Below are 21,293 nucleotides of genomic sequence, written 5' to 3'. Positions count from 1 at the left end.
ATGACTTTGTCTATTCAAAAAATCTACAGTCCCCTGTAGCTCAGTTGGTAGAGCATGGTGCTTGCTACGCCAGGGTTGTGGGTTCGTTTCCCACAGGGGGACAGTATGAAAATGTATGCACTCACTAACTGTAAGTTGCTCTGGATAAGAGCGTCTGCTAAATGACTAAAATGTAAATCTACTCCTGTCACAAAATGTTCCAATAGATGAAAATCGGGTCGATCAACAACAGCCTAGTTTAGAGGCAGATTATGTAAATGTCTATATTTACTGTACTATGGTATATGCCTCTGAAAATGTGTATTGAAAATGGGATCATAGTACATAATAAGGGTTCTGTAACAGAACTATACACAACAGTTAGCCTAGTGTCTGTCTCAGCCAAAGCTAACATTACAGGCATTATTTCCTAACACACTCTATAGGGGGTCAGGGGTTATCATAATGCTGACTGGTTAAACAATCTATGTCCTTGGTTACACTGTTTTTGGGGGAGATAACTCTCTCTCTCTCGCACACACACACACACACACACACACACACACACACACACACACACACACACGCACACAACCCCATAGAAATGAGGTGAAATTGTATGATGGTCAATCCCTGATGTAAAGATTTGAGCATGTAGAATAGATTTGTTGTTGTAAACACAATTTGCAAGCGCGTAGTGGATGAGTTTTGAACATGAAAGAATAATCTGTAGTTGTAAACATATTCTCAAATGTGTAACTGATGAGTTGTGAACATGAAAAAAAGCACAATTGTAGTTGTAATCGCATTCGCAAACTTGTATCTTAATATTTGTAAGCAATAATTGCCTCTGTACACCTGCGCATGTCAATTTCGGGCGCTCAGACTTTTGGCAGTGCTTTAGCACCCTGGCATGACAAAAATATTTGTAGATGTGCAAACAGCCATTTTTGTGAGTAAGGAGAAAGAGGCCTGTGTGATGAGAGCCACAATATTGGACTACGCGGTTCGCCTTCAAATAAAAGTCCCCCATTGAAACTGATCCAAACGGATACAAATACTGGAAAAATGACATATCTGGACTAGATAATGCTGGTTGGAATGTTGTTATATAACTTATTTGACTATAAACAGTAAAACAAACTTTGCAAATCACACTGTGGATTTATTAGAATACATAATTGCATTGGGGCCATACATATATGCACTGTATAGCCTTACCTATGGAGTGTGCAAGAATGAAATGGGGTATCAGCCTACTCGTGACACCCACAGATTACAATTCCAAAGAATTTACACAAATATTAACACCATAGCTCTTATTGCAGAACTTTGGCTGTGGGAAATCACCTCCCCAGTCAATCTATTGTGCGTTTTGAACATTCATATTGGACTGTACATCCTTACCTATAGAGTGTGCACCCATGAAATGGGGTATCAGCCGTACATAAATACAAAAGGAGTTCAGATTTCTGTTCTCCTTAAATAAACTCTACTTCATCTCCCTCCTTCTGTTCCTATCCTGCCATCTCCTTAAAAAAATAATACATTTACAATATAATCCCAGAGAACAGGCGTCACCACTTCTTCTAAACCTGACAACGTTGTGTGTTCAATCAAATCTACTCCTGTCACTAAATGTTCCAATAGCTGAAAATCGGGATCGGTCAACAACAGCCCAGTTTAGTGGCAGATGATGTAAATGTTTATTTTTACTCTACTATATACGTGTATATACATTTTAATATTTGTATTGAAAACGGATTAATATGACCAAATAAGGGTTTTGTAACAGAACTACATACAGCTGCTAGCCTAGCATCTGTAGGGGTCAGGGGTTATCATAATGCTGATTGATTAAACAATCTATGTCCTTGGTTACACTGTTAGAGTGACTGTGCTTTTTTTTGCATGCGTGCACACACACACACACACACACACACACACACACACACACACACACACACACACACACACACACACACACTCCTTACACTCTCTCTCTCTGTGATTTATATTCAGTATGTTCTCCTCTGGTGATACAAACAGACACAAACAAACAAACAGGTTAATTCCCCAAAACCTATGCACTAAAAAGGCACAGATATGATAATTAAAATATTTTTTCATATGCGGGTGCCACGGTGGTGTCATCAATACAATGTGGAAAAACATGTCAGGTTCATACAGGGAAGAAGAACATCGGTGAAAGGTTTGTTCTTGGACTTTCGTCTCACTTCACCTTAAGAAGGCAGTACAGCCAAACTAAGTTCATGTTACCCTCTTTTTTCTGTGTGTGTGTGAGAGAGAGAGAGAGAGAGAGAGAGAGAGAGAGAGAGAGAGAGAGAGAGAGAGAGAGAGAGAGAGAGAGAGAGAGAGAGAGAGAGAGATGTGTGTGTGTGTGTGTGTGTGTGAGAGAGAGAGAAATATTGTGTGTGTGTGTGTGTGAGAGAGAGGGAGATATTGTGTGTGTGTGTGTGAGAGAGAGGGAGATATTGTGTGTGTGTGTGTGTGTGTGTTTGTGTCAGCCACAATACAGCCACAATGCTCAATACAGCCCCAAAACGAACAGTGAAGTCACTGGATTATAAAGAGGAATTTATTACTGGATTATAAAGAGGAATGTATTACTGGATAATAAAGAGGAATTTATTACTGGATTATAAAGAGGAATCTATTCATCATTTTTAAAGAATAAATAATAATTCTAGAGTATTTTACACTACACTTCATGTGCATAATGCTGGTTAAGTTGTTGGCTATCATCAAGGGGGTACATCAAAAAGCAGGACCTCTGATTTAGCTGACATCATTTTATTCTGTGTGCAGCAGTTAGAAAGCCCTGTATACTTTATTAGTTTGATTTAGGAACAGTGTAGTAGTGAAAAGACAAACACATTCATAATCAACCACTACTTGGAATTGTACCATGTTTCTATCCACAGATCATTCATAGAGCCACTCTATCTCTGGGGTGCATCTCAATAATGATAAAAAGGAAAGGAGACAAGGAAAGGAAGCTCCTTTAGAGTATTGAGATGTGTCCTCACAGCTGACTCCTGTGTTCCAGGGTGTTCCTGATCCAGTCAAACAGGTCCACGTGTGTGTGAGCCAACTGTATCACAGCACAGTAGTCATCCAGCAACTCATACAGTTTACCTGAGACAGGGGAGAGGAATCAATCAATCAAACTTTATTTACACAGCCACTAGGAGGATATGAGGTTTGACTAAACACAGTGAAGGGAAGGAGGACTTTCAGATCAGGTTTCACCTCCTGTAGTCTAATAGTTGCTATAGTTACTCACCCACTGTAGTCCTGTGTGTCTGCTATCTATGGAACTCACCCACTGTAGTTCTGTATGTACAAACTCACCCACTATAGTTCTGTGTGTACTAACTCACCTACTGTAGTTCTGTGTGTAATAACTCACCCACTGTAGTTCTGTGTGTACTAACTCACCCACTGTAGTTCTGTGTGTACTAACTCACCCACTGTAGTTCTGTGTGTGACCAGTAGTTGGTGCATGTTCTGCAGCTCTCTCTCCAAGCTGAAGTTCTTCAAGGTGAAGAAGGCCACGCCCCTCTGGGCCCTGGCTGCAGCCATCAGCTGGATCAGAGCTGGGAGCGGAAAAACAACCAATCAGATCACAGAATCATTGTCAGTTTTAGACAGAGAGCTACATAGACCCATATAGTAGGCCTGTGGTACTGTTAATCTAATGGCTACCTTTAAGTTAAGGGTCAAGGGTTAGGGTTAACAGTTAGGGCTACCTTTAAGTTTGGGGTCTCCATTGAAGGCTCCGCAGCCCCAGTTGCCCGTGGCGATGTCAGGAAGGAGGTCTGGGTGAGTGTTGTCACCTGCCTTAAAGCCACAGTACGCCTGAGGGAGGATATCACAGGAGACCACCGACATCAGATTTATCTCCAGCCCTGCTCTAGCTAGCACACCTGATTCTACTAATCAGCTGCAGTCTGTCCCCTACAGGAGAGGAGGGTTGTCTCTCACCTTGTTGAGTTCCCTGGTGACCTGTCTCATGTTGTACTGTTCTCTCTGGTGTCTGAAGTGGAGAGCATCCATGGCTACAATCTGCCTGTGTAGCCTCTGCCATTCATCCCTGCAAACACAGGCAGCGCAATCAGGGATTTTAGTGAGTGTGTGTGTGTGAGTGTGTGTGAGTGTGTGTGTGAGTGTGTGCTCACCTCTCAATGTTGTCTCTGTGAGGCCCTTTCCACTTAAAAGAGTCGCTGTAGCCACTGTACTGACTGAACTGTTGAGAGCCTACAGAGAGAGAGAGAGAGAGAGAGAGAGAGAGAGAGAGAGAGAGAGAGAGATAAGACGTGACAGAGAGAGAGGGGGAGAGTTATAAAGGGTGGTAGGAAATAACCTGTGATCAATCACACACACACACACACCTGTGATGAAGAGACACTCGTTGTCTCCTAGTCTCTCAGTGAAGAGTCGAGATACGATGAGTTCTGGGTTCATCAGGAACAGAATCTCCTCTTGAACCAGACCTGAGCCCAACACTCCACCTCCTATCATGTTACAGGCAAAGTCCACCTGCAACACACACACACTTAGTGTTATATACTCAGAAAATTAACAAACATACACACATACAGCATTACACACACACACACACACACACACACACACACACACACACACACACACACACACACACACACACACACACACACACACACACACACACACACACACACACACACACACACACACACACACACACACACACACACACACACACACACACACACACACACACACACACACACACACACACACACACACACACACACACACACACACACCAGAGCTATATATTTACACCTGCAACATACACACACACATACATACAGTGAGGGAAAAAAGTATTTGATCCCCTGCTGATTTTGTACGTTTGCGCACTGACAAAGAAATGATCAGTCAATAATTTTAATGGTAGGTTTATTTGAACAGTGAGAAACAGAATAACAACAAAAAAATCCAGAAAAACGCATGTAAAAAATGTTACACATTGATTTGCATTTTAATGAGGGAAATAAGTATTTGACCCCCTCTCAATCAGAAAGATTTCTGGCTCCCAGGTGTCTTTTATACAGGTAACGAGCTGAGTTTAGGAGCACACTCTTAAAGGGAGTGCTCCTAATCACAGTTTGTTACCTGTATAAAAGACACCTGTCCACAGAAGCAATCAATCAATCAGATTCCAAACTCTCCACCATGGCCAAGACCAAAGAGCTCTCCAAGGATGTCAGGGACCAGATTGTAGACCTACACAAGGCTGGAATGGGCTACAAGACCATCGCCAAGCAGCTTGGTGAGAAGGTGACAACAGTTGGTGCGATTATTCGCAAATGGAAGAAACACAAAATAACTGTCAATCTCCCTCGGCCTGGGGCTCCATGCAAGATCTCACCTCGTGGAGTTGCAATGATCATGAGAACGGTGAGGAATCAGCCCAGAACTACACGGGAGGATCTTGTCAATGATCTCAAGGCAGCTGGGACAGTTACATTTACATTTACGTCATTTAGCAGACGCTCTTATCCAGAGCGACTTACAAATTGGTGCATTCACCTTATAGCCAGTGGGATAACCACTGGCTATAACTTTTTTTTTTGGGGGGGGGGGGGGGGGGTTGGGGTAAGGGGGGGGTAGAAGGATTACTTTATCCTATACCAGGTATTCCTTAAAGAGGTGGGGTTTCAAATGTCTCCGGAAGGTGGTGAGTGACTCCGCTGTCCTGGCGTCGTGAGGGAGCTTGTTCCACCATTGGGGTGCCAGAGCAGCGAACAGTTTTGACTGGGCTGAGCGGGAACTATGCTTCCGCAGAGGTAGGGGAGCCAGCAGGCCAGAGGTGGATGAACGCAATGCCCTCGTTTGGGTGTAGGGACTGATCAGAGCCTGAAGGTACGGAGGTGCCGTTCCCCTCACAGCTCCGTAGGCAAGCACCATGGTCTTGTAGCAGATGCGAGCTTCAACTGGAAGCCAGTGGAGTGTGCGGAGGAGCGGGGTGAAGTGAGAGAACTTAGGGACCATAGTCACCAAGAAAACAATTGGTAACACATTACGCCGTGAAGGACTGAAATCCTGCATCGCCCTCAAGGTCCCCCTGCTCAAGAAAGCACATATACAGGCCCGTCTGAAGTTTGCCAATGAACATCTGAATGATTCGGAGGAGAACTGGGTGAAAGTGTTGTGGTCAGATGAGACCAAAATCGAGCTCTTTGGCATCAACTCAACTAGCCGTGTTTGGAGGAGGAGGAATGACTCCAAGAACACCATCCCCACTGTCAAACATGGAGGTGGAAATATTATGCTTTGGGGGTGTTTTTCTGCTAAGGGGACAGGACAACTTCACCGCATCAAAGGGACGATGGACGGGGCCATGTACCGTCAAATCTTGGGTGAGAACCTCCTTCCCTCAGCCAGGGCATTGAAAATGGGTCGTGGATGGGTATTCCAGCATGACAATGACCCAAAACACACGGCCAAGGCAACAAAGGAGTGGCTCAAGAAGAAGCACATTAAGGTCCTGGAGTGGCCTAACCAGTCTCCAGACCTTAATCCCATAGAAAATCTGTGGAGGGAGCTGAAGGTTCGAGTGCCAAACGTCAGCCTCGAAACCTTAATGACTTGGAGAAGATCTGCAAAGAGGAGTGGAACAAAATCCCTCCTGAGATGTGTGCAAACCTGGTGGCCAACTACAAGAAACGTCTGACCTCTGTGATTGCCAACCAGGGTTTTGCCACCAAGTACTAAGTCATGTTTTGCAGAGGAGTCAAATACTTATTTCCCTCATTAAAATGCAAATCAATTCATAACATTTTTGACATGCATTTTTCTGGATTTTTTTGTTGTTATTCTGTCTCTCACTGTTCAAATAAACCTACCATTAAAATGATAGACTGATCATCTATTTGTCAGTGGGCAAACACACAAAATCAGCAGGGGATCAAATACTTTTTTCCCTCACTGTACATACACACACACACACACACACACACACACACACACACACACACACACACACACACACACACACACACACACACACACACACACACACACACACACACACACACACACACACACACACACACACACACACACACACACACACACACACACACACACACACACACACACACACACACACACACACACACACACACACACACACACACACACACACACACACACACACACACACACACACACACACACACACACACACACACACACACACACACACACACACACACACACACCAGAGCCATATATCTACACCTGCAACATACACACACACATACATACACCCATACATACATACACACACACACACACACACACACACACACACACACACACACACACACACACACACACACACACACACAAGCCTGGAGCTGTCACCAACCTGTAGCATCCCTGTTCCCTGTTCCTCTATGCAGCCTGCTGAGGTGACGTGGAGTTTAGGAACAGTCACCTTACAACTGACACACAGAGAAATAGAAGAGGGGACAAATTAAGTTGGTCTGTGTGTGTGTGTGTGTGTGTGTCTGTGTCTGTGTGTGTGTGTGTGTCTGTGTCTGTGTGTGTGTGTGTGTGTCTGTGTGTGTGTGTACCTCCCCCAGTTGGGCATGTCTCTGTCGCTGATGTAGCGCTTCTCAAAGGTCACCAGTCCACTGGGCCTGGTCGCTGTCATGGCAACAACAAGGGTCAAAGCTCAGGTAAACCTGGTTCCCACAGCAACTATTATCAGAGGGTATTCCTCATCTACACTCATCAGACTATGTCTTAAATAGGTTCCTGTAACCTACATAGTACCCTAAAGTACACTACAGTACTTGTATTCCAGTCATTATAGTGACTATAGTAGTGTGTGGTAGTAACTTACCTTGGTCTGTGACAGTGTGGAAGTAATGAAGGATGGCTCTCAGCTTCTCTCTCTTCCTCTCAGACCACTTTCCAAACAGACTGACAACACAGAGAGATACAGTGGTCACATGTTATCATCTGTTGAAGTTGGAATACTTAGTGTTTGTCTCTATGTGTGTGGGTCCTCAGTGGAGTTTGTTGTGTGTATTCTGACCTGTTAAAGTTGATGGTGGGGTAGTTGTTGTACTCTGCTCTGGGGTTGGGGGAGTTGCGGTGGGGGAAGGTGCAGTAGAAGGCATTGGCCAGCAGACAAGCTATCTGACTCTGGGACAACGTGATGGAATGAGTCTGGCCTCTCTGGAGCAGGGGAATGGCCTACACACAGTTAGACACACACAGAGACAGACAGACAGACACACACACATACAGTACCTTTACAAACTGTACCCTACATAGTACACTACCTCTGTACCCTAGTGCACTACCTCTGTACCCTACATAGTACACTACCTCTGTACCCTAGTGCACTACCTCTGTACCCTACATAGTACACTACCTCTGTACCCTATATAGTACACTACCTCTGTACCCTATATAATACTCTACCTCTGGACCCTACATAGTACACTATCTCTGTACCCTATATAGTACACTATCTCTGTACCCTACATAGTACTCTACCTATGGACCCTACATAGTACACTACCTCTGTACCCTATATAGTACACTATCTCTGTACCCTACATAGTACTCTACCTATGGACCCTACATAGTACACTACCTCTGTACCTTACAAATTACACTACCTCTATACCATACATATTACACTACCTCTGTCCCTACACAGTACACTACCTCTATACCATACATATTACACTACCTCTATACCATACATATTACACTACCTCTATACCATACATATTACACTACCTCTATACCATACATATTACACTACCTCTATACCATACATATTACACTACCTCTATACCATACATATTACACTACCTCTATACCATACATATTACACTACCTCTATACCATACATATTACACTACCTCTATACCATACATATTACACTACCTCTATACCATACATATTACACTACCTCTATACCATACATATTACACTACCTCCATACCATACATATTACACTACCTCTATACCATACATATTACACTACCTCTATACCATACATATTACACTACCTCTATACCATACATATTACACTACCTCTATACCATACATATTACACTACCTCTATACCATACATATTACACTACCTCTATACCATACATATTACACTACCTCTATACCATACATATTACACTACCTCTATACCATACATATTACACTACCTCTATACCATACATATTACACTACCTCTATACCATATATATTACACTACCTCTATACCATACATATTACACTACCTCTATACCATACATATTACACTACCTCTATACCATACATATTACACTACCTCCATACCATACATATTACACTACCTCTATACCATATATATTACACTACCTCTGTCCCTACACAGTACACTATCTCTGTACCCTACATAGTACACTATCTCTGTACCCTACATAGTACTCTACCTCTGGACCCTACACAGTACACTACCTCTATACCATACATATTACACTACCTCTATACCATACATATTACACTACCTCTGTCCCTACACAGTACACTACCTCTATACCATACATATTACACTACCTCCATACCATACATATTACACTACCTCTATACCATACATATTACACTACCTCTATACCATACATATTACACTACCTCTATACCATACATATTACACTACCTCTATACCATACATATTACACTACCTCTATACCATACATATTACACTACCTCTATACCATACATATTACACTACCTCTATACCATACATATTACACTACCTCTGTCCCTACACAGTACACTACCTATATACCATACATATTACACTACCTCCATACCATACATATTACACTACCTCTATACCATACATATTACACTACCTCTATACCATACATATTACACTACCTCTGTCCCTACACAGTACACTACCTCTATACCATACATATTACACTACCTCCATACCATACATATTACACTACCTCTATACCATACATATTACACTACCTCTATACCATACATATTACACTACCTCCATACCATACATATTACACTACCTCTATACCATACATATTACACTACCTCTATACCATACATATTACACTACCTCTATACCATACATATTACACTACCTCTATACCATACATATTACACTACCTCTATACCATACATATTACACTACCTCCATACCATACATATTACACTACCTCTATACCATACATATTACACTACCTCTATACCATACATATTACACTACCGCTGTACCCTACATAGTAGACTACCGCTGTACCATAAATAGTACACTAACTCTGTACCCTTCATAGTGCACTACCTCTGTACCCTTCATAGTACACTACCTCTGTACCCTACAAAGTACACTACCTCTGTACCCTACACAGTATACTACCTCTGTACCCTACATAGTACACTACCTCTGTACCCTACATAATACACTACATCTGTACCCTAGTGCACTACCTCTGTACCCTACATAGTTCACTACCTCTGTACATTAGTGCACTACTTCTATACCGTACATAATAAACCCCCTCTGTACCCTACATAGTACACTACCTCTGTACCCTAGTGCACTACCTATGTACCCTTCATAGTACACTACCTCTGTACCCTACATAATAATAATAATATGCCATTTAGCAGACGCTTTTTATCCAAAGCGACTTACAGTCATGCGTGCATTATTTTTTTTGTGTATGGGTGGTCCCGGGGATCGAACCCACTACCTTGGCGTTACAAGCGCTGTGCTACTACCTCTGTACACTAGTGCACTACCTATGTACACTTCATAGTACACTACCTCTGTACCCTACATAGTACACTACCTCTGTACCCTACATAGTACACTACCTCTGTACCCTACATAATACACTACCTCAGTACCCTACCTAGTGCACTACCTCTGTCCCTTATTGAACTACTTCTATACCGTACATAGTTAACCCCCTCTGTACCCTACATTGTACATTACCTCTGTACCTTACATAGTAAACTACCTCTGTAGCCTAGTGCACCACCTCTGTACCCTACACAGTACACTATCTCTGTACCCTACATAGTAGACTACCGCTGTACCCTATATCACAACACAACTGTAGCAGGAGGAGGTTGTCGGGTGAGGTCGTCGGGCAAGCTTGGCTTTATACATAGTTTGGGCTTTGTCGAGTAAGGCTTAAACTATGTATTTAGATTGTAGTTAGGTATTGTAGGTAGTTATCGTGGGTTATTGTATTTAATTATTGTAGGTTAGTATTGTATTCGGCAGAGCCCAGTGAAGCACGACGCTAGCTAGCTAACCCACTACCTGGACTAGCTGGTGGGTAGCTACTGGCAACTATTAGCAACGGTATGGTTGTTTCACGCCTGAGAGTGCCTGTAATTACGCCAGCTGGCTGCCTACAATAATTACATACAATAATTGCCTACCATTCAGCTGTTTTCTAACCTCATTGTCTGAACCGTTAATGTTAGGTAGTAAGTGGCTACTGTGCTTGAAATTTAGCTAGCTTGTTGCTACCTGGATAGCTACTAGTAAACAATAGCTGGAACGACCTAGCGAACAGACGCGAACTGGCTGAGTCAATTCAGTGGCTAGCTTTGCACTTGGCTAGCTAACAGTAGCTGCTAGGGGTAAGTCATAACATACATTTGTGTTTTGTTTTTACATATTGGTAGCCAGAGTCGTTCAAGGAATTCGGGACATGGGTGACTAGTTAACGTTAGCTTGGCTCTCTCTGTGTGTTCGTGCCGTGAAAGGAGGGGTTTCTTCTTTGTCTGAAAGCAATGGCTAGCTAGTATGCTAACTATTCTAGCTAACTAACTGGCTGAATAAGTTGACGACGGACTCGCTCAAGCTGTCGGGACTAACCCACAACGTTAGACATGGACACGAACGATCTGCTTGGCGTGTTGACACACTGGTGGTTTGTTGTGGCCGAGTATTGGTGCTAAACCGTGTTGTTGGAGTCCGGCATGCTAGCTGGCTGTGGCGTCTTATGACTAGGTGCCCTGGACGATTTTCACGGAAGAATACTGTACCTAGTTAGCTAGCTGAATAAACTAAGTTAGTCTATTCCTAGAAAACACTGATCAACTCATCCTTGACCGCTGGCTATGTCCCTTCTGTCTTCAAGAGAGCGGGAGTTGCACCCCTTCTCAAAAAACCAACACTCGATCCCTCTGATGTCAACAACTACAGACCAGTATCCCTTCTTTCTTTTCTCTCCAAAACTCTTGAGCGTGCCGTCTTTAGCCAACTTTCTTGCTATCTCTCTCAGAAAGACCTTCTTGATCCAAACCAGTCAGGTTTCAAGACTGGTCATTCAACTGAGACTGCTCTTCTCTGTGTCACAGAGGCTCTCCGCACTGCTAAAGCTAACTCTCTCTCCTCTGCTCTTGTCCTTCTAGACCTGTCTGCTGCTTTTGATACTGTGAACCATCAGATCCTCCTCTCCACCCTCTCCGAGCTGGGCATCTCCGGCACGGCTCACTCTTGGATTGCGTTCTATCTGACGGGTCGCTCCTACCAAGTGGCGTGGCGAGAAGCTGTATCCGCACCACGTGCTCTCACCACTGGTGTCCCCCAGGGCTCAGTTCTAGGCCCTCTCCTATTCTTGCTATACACCAAGTCACTTGGCTCTGTCATATCCTCACATGGCCTCTCCTATCATTGCTACGCAGACGACACACAACTAATCTTCTCCTTTCCCCCTTCTGATAACCAGGTGGCGAATCGCATCTCTGCATGTCTGGCAGACATATCAGTATGGATGACGGATCACCACCTCAAGCTGAACCTTGGCAAGACGGAGCTGCTCTTCCTCCCGGGGAAGGACTGCCCGTTCCATGATCTCGCCATCACGGTTGACAACTCCGTTGTGTCCTCCTCCCAGAGTGCGAAGAGCCTTGTCGTGACCCTGGACAACACCCTGTCGTTCTCAGCTAACATCAAGGCGGTGACCCGATCCTGTAGGTTCATGCTCTACAACATTCGGAGAGTACGACCCTGCCTTACACAGGAAGCGGCACAGGTCCTAATCCAGGCACTTGTAATCTCCCGTCTGGATTACTGCAACTCGCTGTTGGCTGGGCTCCCTGCCTGTGCCATTAAACCCCTACAACTCATCCAGAATGCCGCAGCCCGTCTGGTGTTCAACCTTCCCAAGTTCTCTCACCTCACCCCGCTCCTCCGCACACTCCACTGGCTTCCAGTTGAAGCTCGCATCTGCTACAAGACCATGGTGCTTGCCTACGGAGCTGTGAGGGGAACGGCACCCCTATACCTTCAGGCTCTGATCAGTCCCTACACCCAAACGAGGGCATTGCGTTCATCCACCTCTGGCCTGCTGGCTCCCCTACCTCTGCGGAAGCACAGTTCCCGCTCAGCCCAGTCAAAACTGTTCGCTGCTCTGGCACCCCAATGGTGGAACAAGCTCCCTCACGACGCCAGGACAGCGGAGTCACTCACCACCTTCCGGAGACATTTGAAACCCCATCTCTTTAAGGAATACCTGGGATAGGATAAAGTAATCCTTCTACCCCCCCTTACCCCCCCAAAAAGAAAACATTGTAAAGTGGTTATCCCACTGGCTATAAGGTGAATGCACCAATTTGTAAGTCGTTCTGGATAAGAGCGTCTGCTAAATGACGTAAATGTAAATGTAAATCGTGCACTACCTCTCTACCCTACATAATACACTACCTATGTACCCTTCATAGTGCACTACCTCTGTACCCTACATAGTACGCTACCTCTGTACCCTACACAATACACTACCTATGTACCCTTCATAGTGCACTACCTCTCTACCCTACATAGTACGCTACCTCTGTACCCTACACAATACACTACCTATGTACCCTTCATAGTGCACTACCTCTGTACCCTACATAGTACGCTACCTCTGTACCCTACACAATACACTACCTATGTACCCTTCATAGTGCACTACCTCTCTACCCTACATAGTACGCTACCTCTGTACCCTACACAATACACTACCTATGTACCCTTCATAGTGCACTACCTTTGTACCCTACATAGTACGCTACCTCTGTACCCTACATATTACACTACCTTTGTACCCTACATAGTACACTACCTCTGTAGCCTACATAGTGTACATAATGCAGTTCCTATGTTGTTACCTTCTTGATATAGTGAGGCAGTCTGGAGGCCAGCTCTGCTATCTTTGGAAAAACAGATGTGTAGTAGTTCTCTTCTTTAGGCGCTTCCTAGAGGTGAGAGGGAGAGGAGAATATATATCATTATAAACTAGAGGAGAGAGGGAGAGGAGAATATATATAATTATAAACTAGAGGAGAGAGGGAGAGGAGAATATATATCATTATAAACTAAAGGAGAGAGGGAGAGGAGAATATATATCATTATAAACTAGAGGAGAGAGGGAGAGGAGAATATATATCATTATAAACTAGAGGAGAGAGGGAGAGGAGAATATATATCATTATAAACTAGAGGAGAGAGGGAGAGGAGAATATATATCATTATAAACTAGAGGAGAGAGGGAGAGGAGAATATATATCATTATAAACTAGAGGGAGAGGGAGAGGAGAATATATATCATTATAAACTAGAGGAGAGAGGGAGAGGAGAATATATATCATTATAAACTAGAGGAGAGAGGGAGAGGAGAATATATATCATTATAAACTAGAGGAGAGAGGGAGAGGAGAATATATATCATTATAAACTAGAGGAGAGAGGGAGAGGAGAATATATATCATTATAAACTAGAGGAGAGAGGGAGAGGAGAATATATGTAACTATATGGAAAATGTATGGGATCTTTTATTTCAGCTCATGAAACATGGGACCAACACTTTACATGTTGCTTTTATATTTTAGTTCAGTCTATATAACACCACCATTAGAGAGAGTTGACCATTCACAGTGAACTGATAACTGACCTGAACAAAGGTGTGCAGGGCATCAAAGGACCATTGGTTTTCATACTTTGGGTTGTATTTCTTTATGGCTTTCTAAGTGGAGAGAAACATGAATATCATAGTTACACAGTACTGGTCAAACATGCTAACCCCTACCTTAACTGTTACCCCAAACCCAAGTTAACATGAGGAGGCATGTTAGGAAATGTTAAGATAATAGGGGCATGAGTGTGTGTGTGTGTGTGTGTGTGTGTGTTTGTGTGTGTGTGTGTGTGTGTTTGTGTGTGTGTGTTTGTGTGTGTGTGTGTGTGTGTGTGTGTTTGTGTGTGTGTGTGTGTGTGTTTGTGTGTGTGTGTGTGTTTGTGTGTGTGTGTGTACCTCTACGTCACCCACTGATGCAGTGGTCTTCTTGGCCAGACTCACCAGCTGTTTAGAGACCACCTCCCACAGACCTGCCTCAGAGCTGGTTAACTGGGAACAATCAATGAATCAATCAACCAACCAACCAACTGACCAATCAACCAACTAACCAATCAACCAACTAACAAATCAACAAATCAACCAACTAACCAATAAACCAACTTACCAATCAACCAACTAACTACTCAACCAACTAACCACTCAACTAACCAACCTACTAACAAATCAATCATTAAGCCAACAAACCAATCAATCAACCATTCTATTGAACCAGTCAATCGACAAATAATGTATCAATCAATCAATCAATAAACTAATGAATCAATGAACCCACCGATCCAGTCTTGATGTGGCTTTCTGGTGAGCAGGGCATCTTAACAAAGTCCCTGTTCCACACATGCTGTCCAGGCTGAGCTTTCAATGTCATTTTATGGCATAACTCATTCACCTGAATAGGGAAGGTAGAGAGAGACATAACTGATCTGTGATAGAATGTAATGATTTCAACACTCCAGTTCTCTCTCAGTCGCTTTAGATGCAAGCTTTTTTATTAATCTGCACTGTTTAATCTGCATGCAGTTGGGAAGGTGAAAAGCTTCAAGTTCCTCGGCATACACATTACTATCAATCTGAAATGGTTCACCCACACAGGCAGTGTGGTGAAGAAGGCGCTGTTCAGACATCTACCTCCTCCTCATTCTCTCCATAATCACAAACAAAAAAAGACACACAGTCGTTCAGACCAGACAGAGCGATGCCAGAGAGTCTTACATCTATGAGGACGGTGTGAGTTCTGCTGAAGGACAGTGGATCCAGCTCCACGTAACACTTAGGGACTTTCTTCAGCTCAGAGAGAGAGCAGCACGACCTCTTCTCCTCCTCAGCCCTTCTCCTCCTCAACCCCATCTGGGAGCTGTGGTTGTTATGATCGGCCATCCCTAGAAAGAGACAGAGAGACAGGAAGACACAGGATGACAATTTGATGCTGTATTTGATGGCTGTAGGACCTTTTAGTATAAGTTTATGTTATTATAATCAATCAAATAATCATCCATCAAACTTTATTGTCCCCAGAGGGAAATTTGGTTTGTGAGCAGCAGTAACATGATAGAAATAGTCCACACAAAAGTTAGGAAAGTTAAGAGTTTTTGTATTTAAGTAATGGGCTTCGTTTACACAGGCTGTATGAAGTTGGTTTTATTGAAGAGATAAATTGTGTATGAATAAATAAACATACTACTTGTTGCCATGGGAATGTGAATTTTAAATGTAAATAAGGAATATTTCTGAAAAAATGTGTCTAAGCTTCTGATCTTTTGCCCAAGATCTGATCTGGCAAAAGATCTGATCTGATTGGTCAAAAGACCAATAATTAGGCAAAAGATCAGAATTGGGCCGCCTGTGTAAATGCAGCCTTAGTATTTCCAACCCACCTATAATGGAGATCTTGGTCCATTCTCCTTTAAGGAGGTCTTCTACTTTCTCTCTCAGCTCAGACACAGATTTACTCACATCTTCAAAGTATTGAAGAGGAAAGACAACGATGCTGGGTAAGTCTGAAGATACACTGGGACTGGAGAGAGACTGATAACTCTGGAGAGAGAGAGAGAGAGAGAGAGAGAGGAAGAGAGGGAGAATGAGTGAGAGAATGAGTGAGAGAGAGAGAGTTTCACATTACTGTAACTTTATTTTAATATCATTCATAGGCCTAACAAGACAGTATAGTTACCTGAAGGAAATGAATGTGATCCTCTGTGTGTGAGAGCTGCTCCAGCTTATCAGCTCTCCTCCTCAGCTCAGCTATCTCCTGCTCCAGTTGCTCCAGGAGTCCTTTAGCTCGACTAACTTCAGCCTTCTCCTGAGCTCTGATCAGCTCTTTCACCTCAGAGCGCCTTCTCTCCATGGAGTGGATCAGCTCAGTAAAGATACTCTCACTGTCCTCCACTGCTGCATTTGAAGAGCGCTGTTAGGAAAGAGAGAGAGAGAGAAAGAGAGAGAGAGAGAGAGAGAGAGAGAGAGAGAGAGAGAGAGAGAGAGAGAGAGAGAGAGAGAGAGAGAGAGAGAGAGAGAGAGAGAGAGAGAGAGAGAGAGAGAGAGAGAGAGAGAGAGAGAGAGAGAGAGAGAGAGAGAGAGAGAGAGAGAAGAGGACAAAAGAGTGAAGGCTCCATGTTATCAGTCTATCCTCTCTGTAACTAGGAGCCCTGTTCCCAGGGATGGCCTTAGCCTTTTGGGGGCCCTAAGCGAGATTTGCTTGGGGGTCCCCCACTCGTGGGTAAAACATTTTAGTGGCCCCCCTCTTGACGGCGGAGAGAAAATGTTACATTTTTAAAGTTAATTTCCTGTAATTCTACACATTTTGCCATGGGGAGTATAATTTTTTTTTCAGTTTTAAACTACGTTTTCTGCAATTCTACACATTTTAGCATGGGTCGGAGAGAACATTTTGCAATTTTATAAAACAATGAATGTAATTCTACACATTTTAGCATGGGTCGGAGAGAACATTTTGCAATTTTATAAAACAATGAATGTAATTCTACACATTTTGGCATGGGGTGGAAATACATTTTTGCAGTTTGAAGCTGATATCCTGAAATTCTACACATTTTGACTTATACCATGAGAGTGAAAATCAATGGGGGCCCCTGAAGGTCAGGGCCCATGGGCACGTGCCCTTCGCGCTCAATCGGTAATTCGGCCATGATAACTACAAGTTTAGATAGCTGGCTACACAAACTTACCAATCAAAAAATGTTTTGCTGACATGGGCTAATTGAGTGACTGTCAGTGACTGACATAACAAGAGGAAAACTGCTGATGCACAACCACATTTCAAAATTGCAACTTGTGTATTCCACTATTCTAATTCTCAACAGTAAGTTGAGTCCCTAAAACATTTTTTTGGGGAAGGGTTGCGGCCCCTAAGCAACCACTTATTACATTTTAGTCATTTAGCAGACGCTCTTATCCAGAGCGACTTACAGGAGCAATTAGGGTTAAGTGCCTTGCTCAAGGGCACATCAACAGATTTTTCACCTAGTCGGCTCGGGGATTAGAACCAGCGACCTTTCGGTTACTGGCACTACGCTCTTAACCACTAAGCTACCTGCCACCACCACTTATGTCTCTTATGCCTAGTGCCGGCCCTGCCTATTCCCCACAGTGGGACTCAGACAGTCTGATTGGAGAGTGGCCTCTCTCTCTCCCTCACTGGCTGACTGGAGGAGGGAAGTGAAATGGTGCATCTCCTCTGGTCAATAATAATACTCACCTTGAGAGACTCCACAGCCTGTTGGAGCTCCTTCAGCACCTTTTCTCTCTCCTGGACTCTCTGCTGGACCTTCTGCTGACTCATCCCCAGCTGACTCTGTGGAGAAACACTCTTCATTGGGCTATCAAGTTTCATGTGTCCAATAGTTAATTAAAAGGGGACCATTACGCTCTCCAAAAGTTTGGTTGGTGCGTAAATCCTGTAGGGAAACCTACACACTGAAGAACGCTAAAAAGCTGAAACGTCTGTCTACGTTATACCTGATGCAGTGAAAAGAAAAAAGAAAAATTAAGTAAAGCTTTATGCAACATCTTTTTGAGTGCGGACCCATCATACTTTTTTTCTAATGTGTCCAATAGTTCAATAGTGAAGTAACATAGAGGGTAGGGATGAAAATCTTGAGAAAGTCAATTTGGAAAAGTATATGATCTATATTGTTGGTTGTTAAAAAGGCCAGTCCACTCAACCAAACTATGTTCTCACCTACATCACCTGTCAATCACCTAGCACACAGTTACTACACAGTCCCCACAGCACACAGTTACTACACAGTCCCCACAGCACACAGTTACTACACAGTCACCACAGCACACAGTTACTACACAGTCACCACAGCACACAGTTACTACACAGTCACCACAGCACACAGTTACTACACAGTCACCACAGCACACAGTTACTACACAGTCACCACAGCACACAGTTACTACACAGTCACCACAGCACACAATTACTACACAGTCACCACAGCACACAATTGATTGAATGATTATGGTATTTACAATACACAACATGTATTAGAGAGACTGAACTTTGGACTGATAAAAGAGCATTCAGAATTATAATGGTGTTTCAAATGCTAAATAGATTTGGATAATTCAGGTTTCATGTTCGTATTTCGTCTGCTGTGGATCCAGTTTATTTGAACTATGCTTCTTCTTCTCTCTCCTATTAAAACAGCCTTACTACTGTGTCTTCAATAACTATGTTTAGAATTGTTCTGGTCTAACCTGTTTCTCAGTCCTCTCTGCTGCAGCTGACACTGTATCATGGCCTTTATGTTCATCCATCACACACTGATAACAGATACACTGTTGATCGGTACGACAGTAAACCTCCAGCAGTTTGTCATGATGAGAACAGATCTTCTCCTGTAGTTGTGTGGTGGCTTTAACCAATGTGTGCTTCTTGAAACCAGGAGATTCATAGTGAGGTTGGAGGTGAGTCTCGCAGTAAGACACCAGACACACCAGACAGGACATGAGGGCTTTCTGCTTTCTGGTCCCAGTGCAGAAATCACACGCCACATCTCCAGGTCCAGCATAGAACAGAGCAGGGGGAGCAGCCTGGAGTCCTGTCTTCTTCAGTTTCTCCACCACCTCAGCCAACATGTTATTTTTCCTCAGAGTAGGCCTCGGAGTGAAGGTCTGCTTGCACTGAGGACAGCTGTAGATGTCCTGATCATCCTGATCCCAGTAGCCCTCAATACAGCTTCTACAGTAACTGTGTCCACAAGGAATAACCACCGGCTCCTTTAGTAGATCCAGACAGACAGAACAACAGAACTGGTCCTGGTCCAGCAGAACTCCCTGCTGAGTCATTTGGACTGTTGTTCACTCTTACACAGACAGACGACAGTGAGACTCAGATCAGTTTCGTTTCCTCAGAAGATAGTTTGTGGGAGAGGGAGGGACTTCCTGCTTCTGCCAGAGGGTGGGGTTGGAGAGAGGGAGGGAGGGAGGGAGGGAGGGAGGGAGGGAGGGAGGGAGGGAGGGAGGGAGGGAGGGAGGGAGGGAGAGGGAGGGAGGGAGGGAGAAACAAGAGAGAGTTGAGGTCTAATATATTGTTACCATCCAACCAAATCAGTCAAATTAATAATAATAGTAATAATCTGAACCATTTAGTCCAGGCCATTTTTTACTTTGAAGTTAAACAAATCTATTTCAATTTGTTTTCTTGGTCCTGTTCAATTGCAAATCAAACAAACACACCTATGAACACCAAAATGTTTTTCAATTTCAAATTATTGTTGAAAAAATAGTGAATCGTGCAAGGGTGCAAATATATTAGAGCTCAACTGTAGCGCGAGGGAGACAGTGTGTGTGTGTGTTTATGTGTGTGTGTGTTGTTGGTGCGCTCTAAAAACAATGGCGAACGTGCATAAAGATGTGAGAGAGAGAGATAGAGAGAGAGAGATAGAGAGAGAGATAGAGAGAGAGACAGAGAGAGAGAGAGAGAGAGAGAGAGAGACAGAGAGAGAGAGAGAGAGAGAGAGAGAGAGAGAGAGAGAGAGAGAGAGAGAGAGAGAGAGAGAGAGAGAGAGAGAGAGAGAGAGAGAGAGAGCAATAGAAAGAGAGAAAGAGAGAGAGAGAAACGATAGAAACAAAAGTGAGAGAACCAAGAGTCAGGGAGAGGAAAGGAGACAGGGAGAGGAAAGGAGTCAGGAAGAGGAAAGGAGACAGGGAAAGGAAAGGAGACAGGGAGAGGAAAGGAGACAGGGAGAGGAAATGAGACAGGGAGAGGAAAGGAGACAGGTAGAGGAAAGGAGAGAGGGAGAGGAAAGGAGACAGGGAGAGGAAAGGAGGCAGGGAGAGGAAAGGAGGCAGGGAGAGGAAAGGAGACATGGAGAGGAAAGGAGACAGGG

The 21,293-nt window shown here is 43.7% G+C and overlaps 1 protein-coding gene across 1 annotated transcript; it reads right to left on the bottom strand.

Annotated features, from left to right (window-relative positions):
* Window positions 1-2,560: 2,560 nt before the first annotated feature.
* On the bottom strand, window positions 2,561-20,299 carry LOC121583117 (poly(ADP-ribose) glycohydrolase-like). The gene is made up of 19 exons (XM_045224957.1): window positions 19,660-20,299; window positions 18,650-18,745; window positions 17,108-17,341; window positions 16,812-16,971; window positions 16,150-16,316; window positions 15,713-15,826; window positions 15,337-15,429; window positions 14,980-15,051; window positions 14,197-14,283; window positions 8,102-8,262; window positions 7,907-7,986; window positions 7,635-7,707; window positions 7,427-7,502; window positions 4,395-4,542; window positions 4,182-4,260; window positions 3,988-4,096; window positions 3,753-3,861; window positions 3,471-3,599; window positions 2,561-3,138 (listed from the first exon to the last, which is right to left on the bottom strand). Exons 1-19 carry the CDS (start codon window positions 20,248-20,250, stop codon window positions 3,026-3,028), a joined length of 2,691 nt encoding a protein of 896 aa, XP_045080892.1. The 5' UTR covers window positions 20,251-20,299; the 3' UTR covers window positions 2,561-3,025.
* Between the last annotated feature and the right edge of the window lie 994 nt (window positions 20,300-21,293).

Source organism: Coregonus clupeaformis, chromosome 15 (assembly GCF_020615455.1).
Source record: "Coregonus clupeaformis isolate EN_2021a chromosome 15, ASM2061545v1, whole genome shotgun sequence".
Taxonomy (NCBI): Eukaryota; Metazoa; Chordata; class Actinopteri; order Salmoniformes; family Salmonidae; genus Coregonus; species Coregonus clupeaformis.
This window is presented reverse-complemented; position numbering and strand designations above follow the sequence as displayed.

Excerpts from the sequence above, each read along its gene's own strand:
- LOC121583117 (XM_045224957.1), bottom strand. The coding sequence starts at position 20,250 with ATGACTCAGCAGGGAGTTCTGCTGGACCAGGACCAGTTCTGTTGTTCT. Across the intron at positions 14,284-14,979 it reads CCCTGCACACCTTTGTTCAG|GAAGCGCCTAAAGAAGAGAA; the intron begins GTCAGTTATCAG and ends TCTCACCTCTAG. Across the intron at positions 4,543-7,426 it reads AGGGAACAGGGATGCTACAG|GTGGACTTTGCCTGTAACAT; the intron begins GTTGGTGACAGC and ends TGTGTGTTGCAG.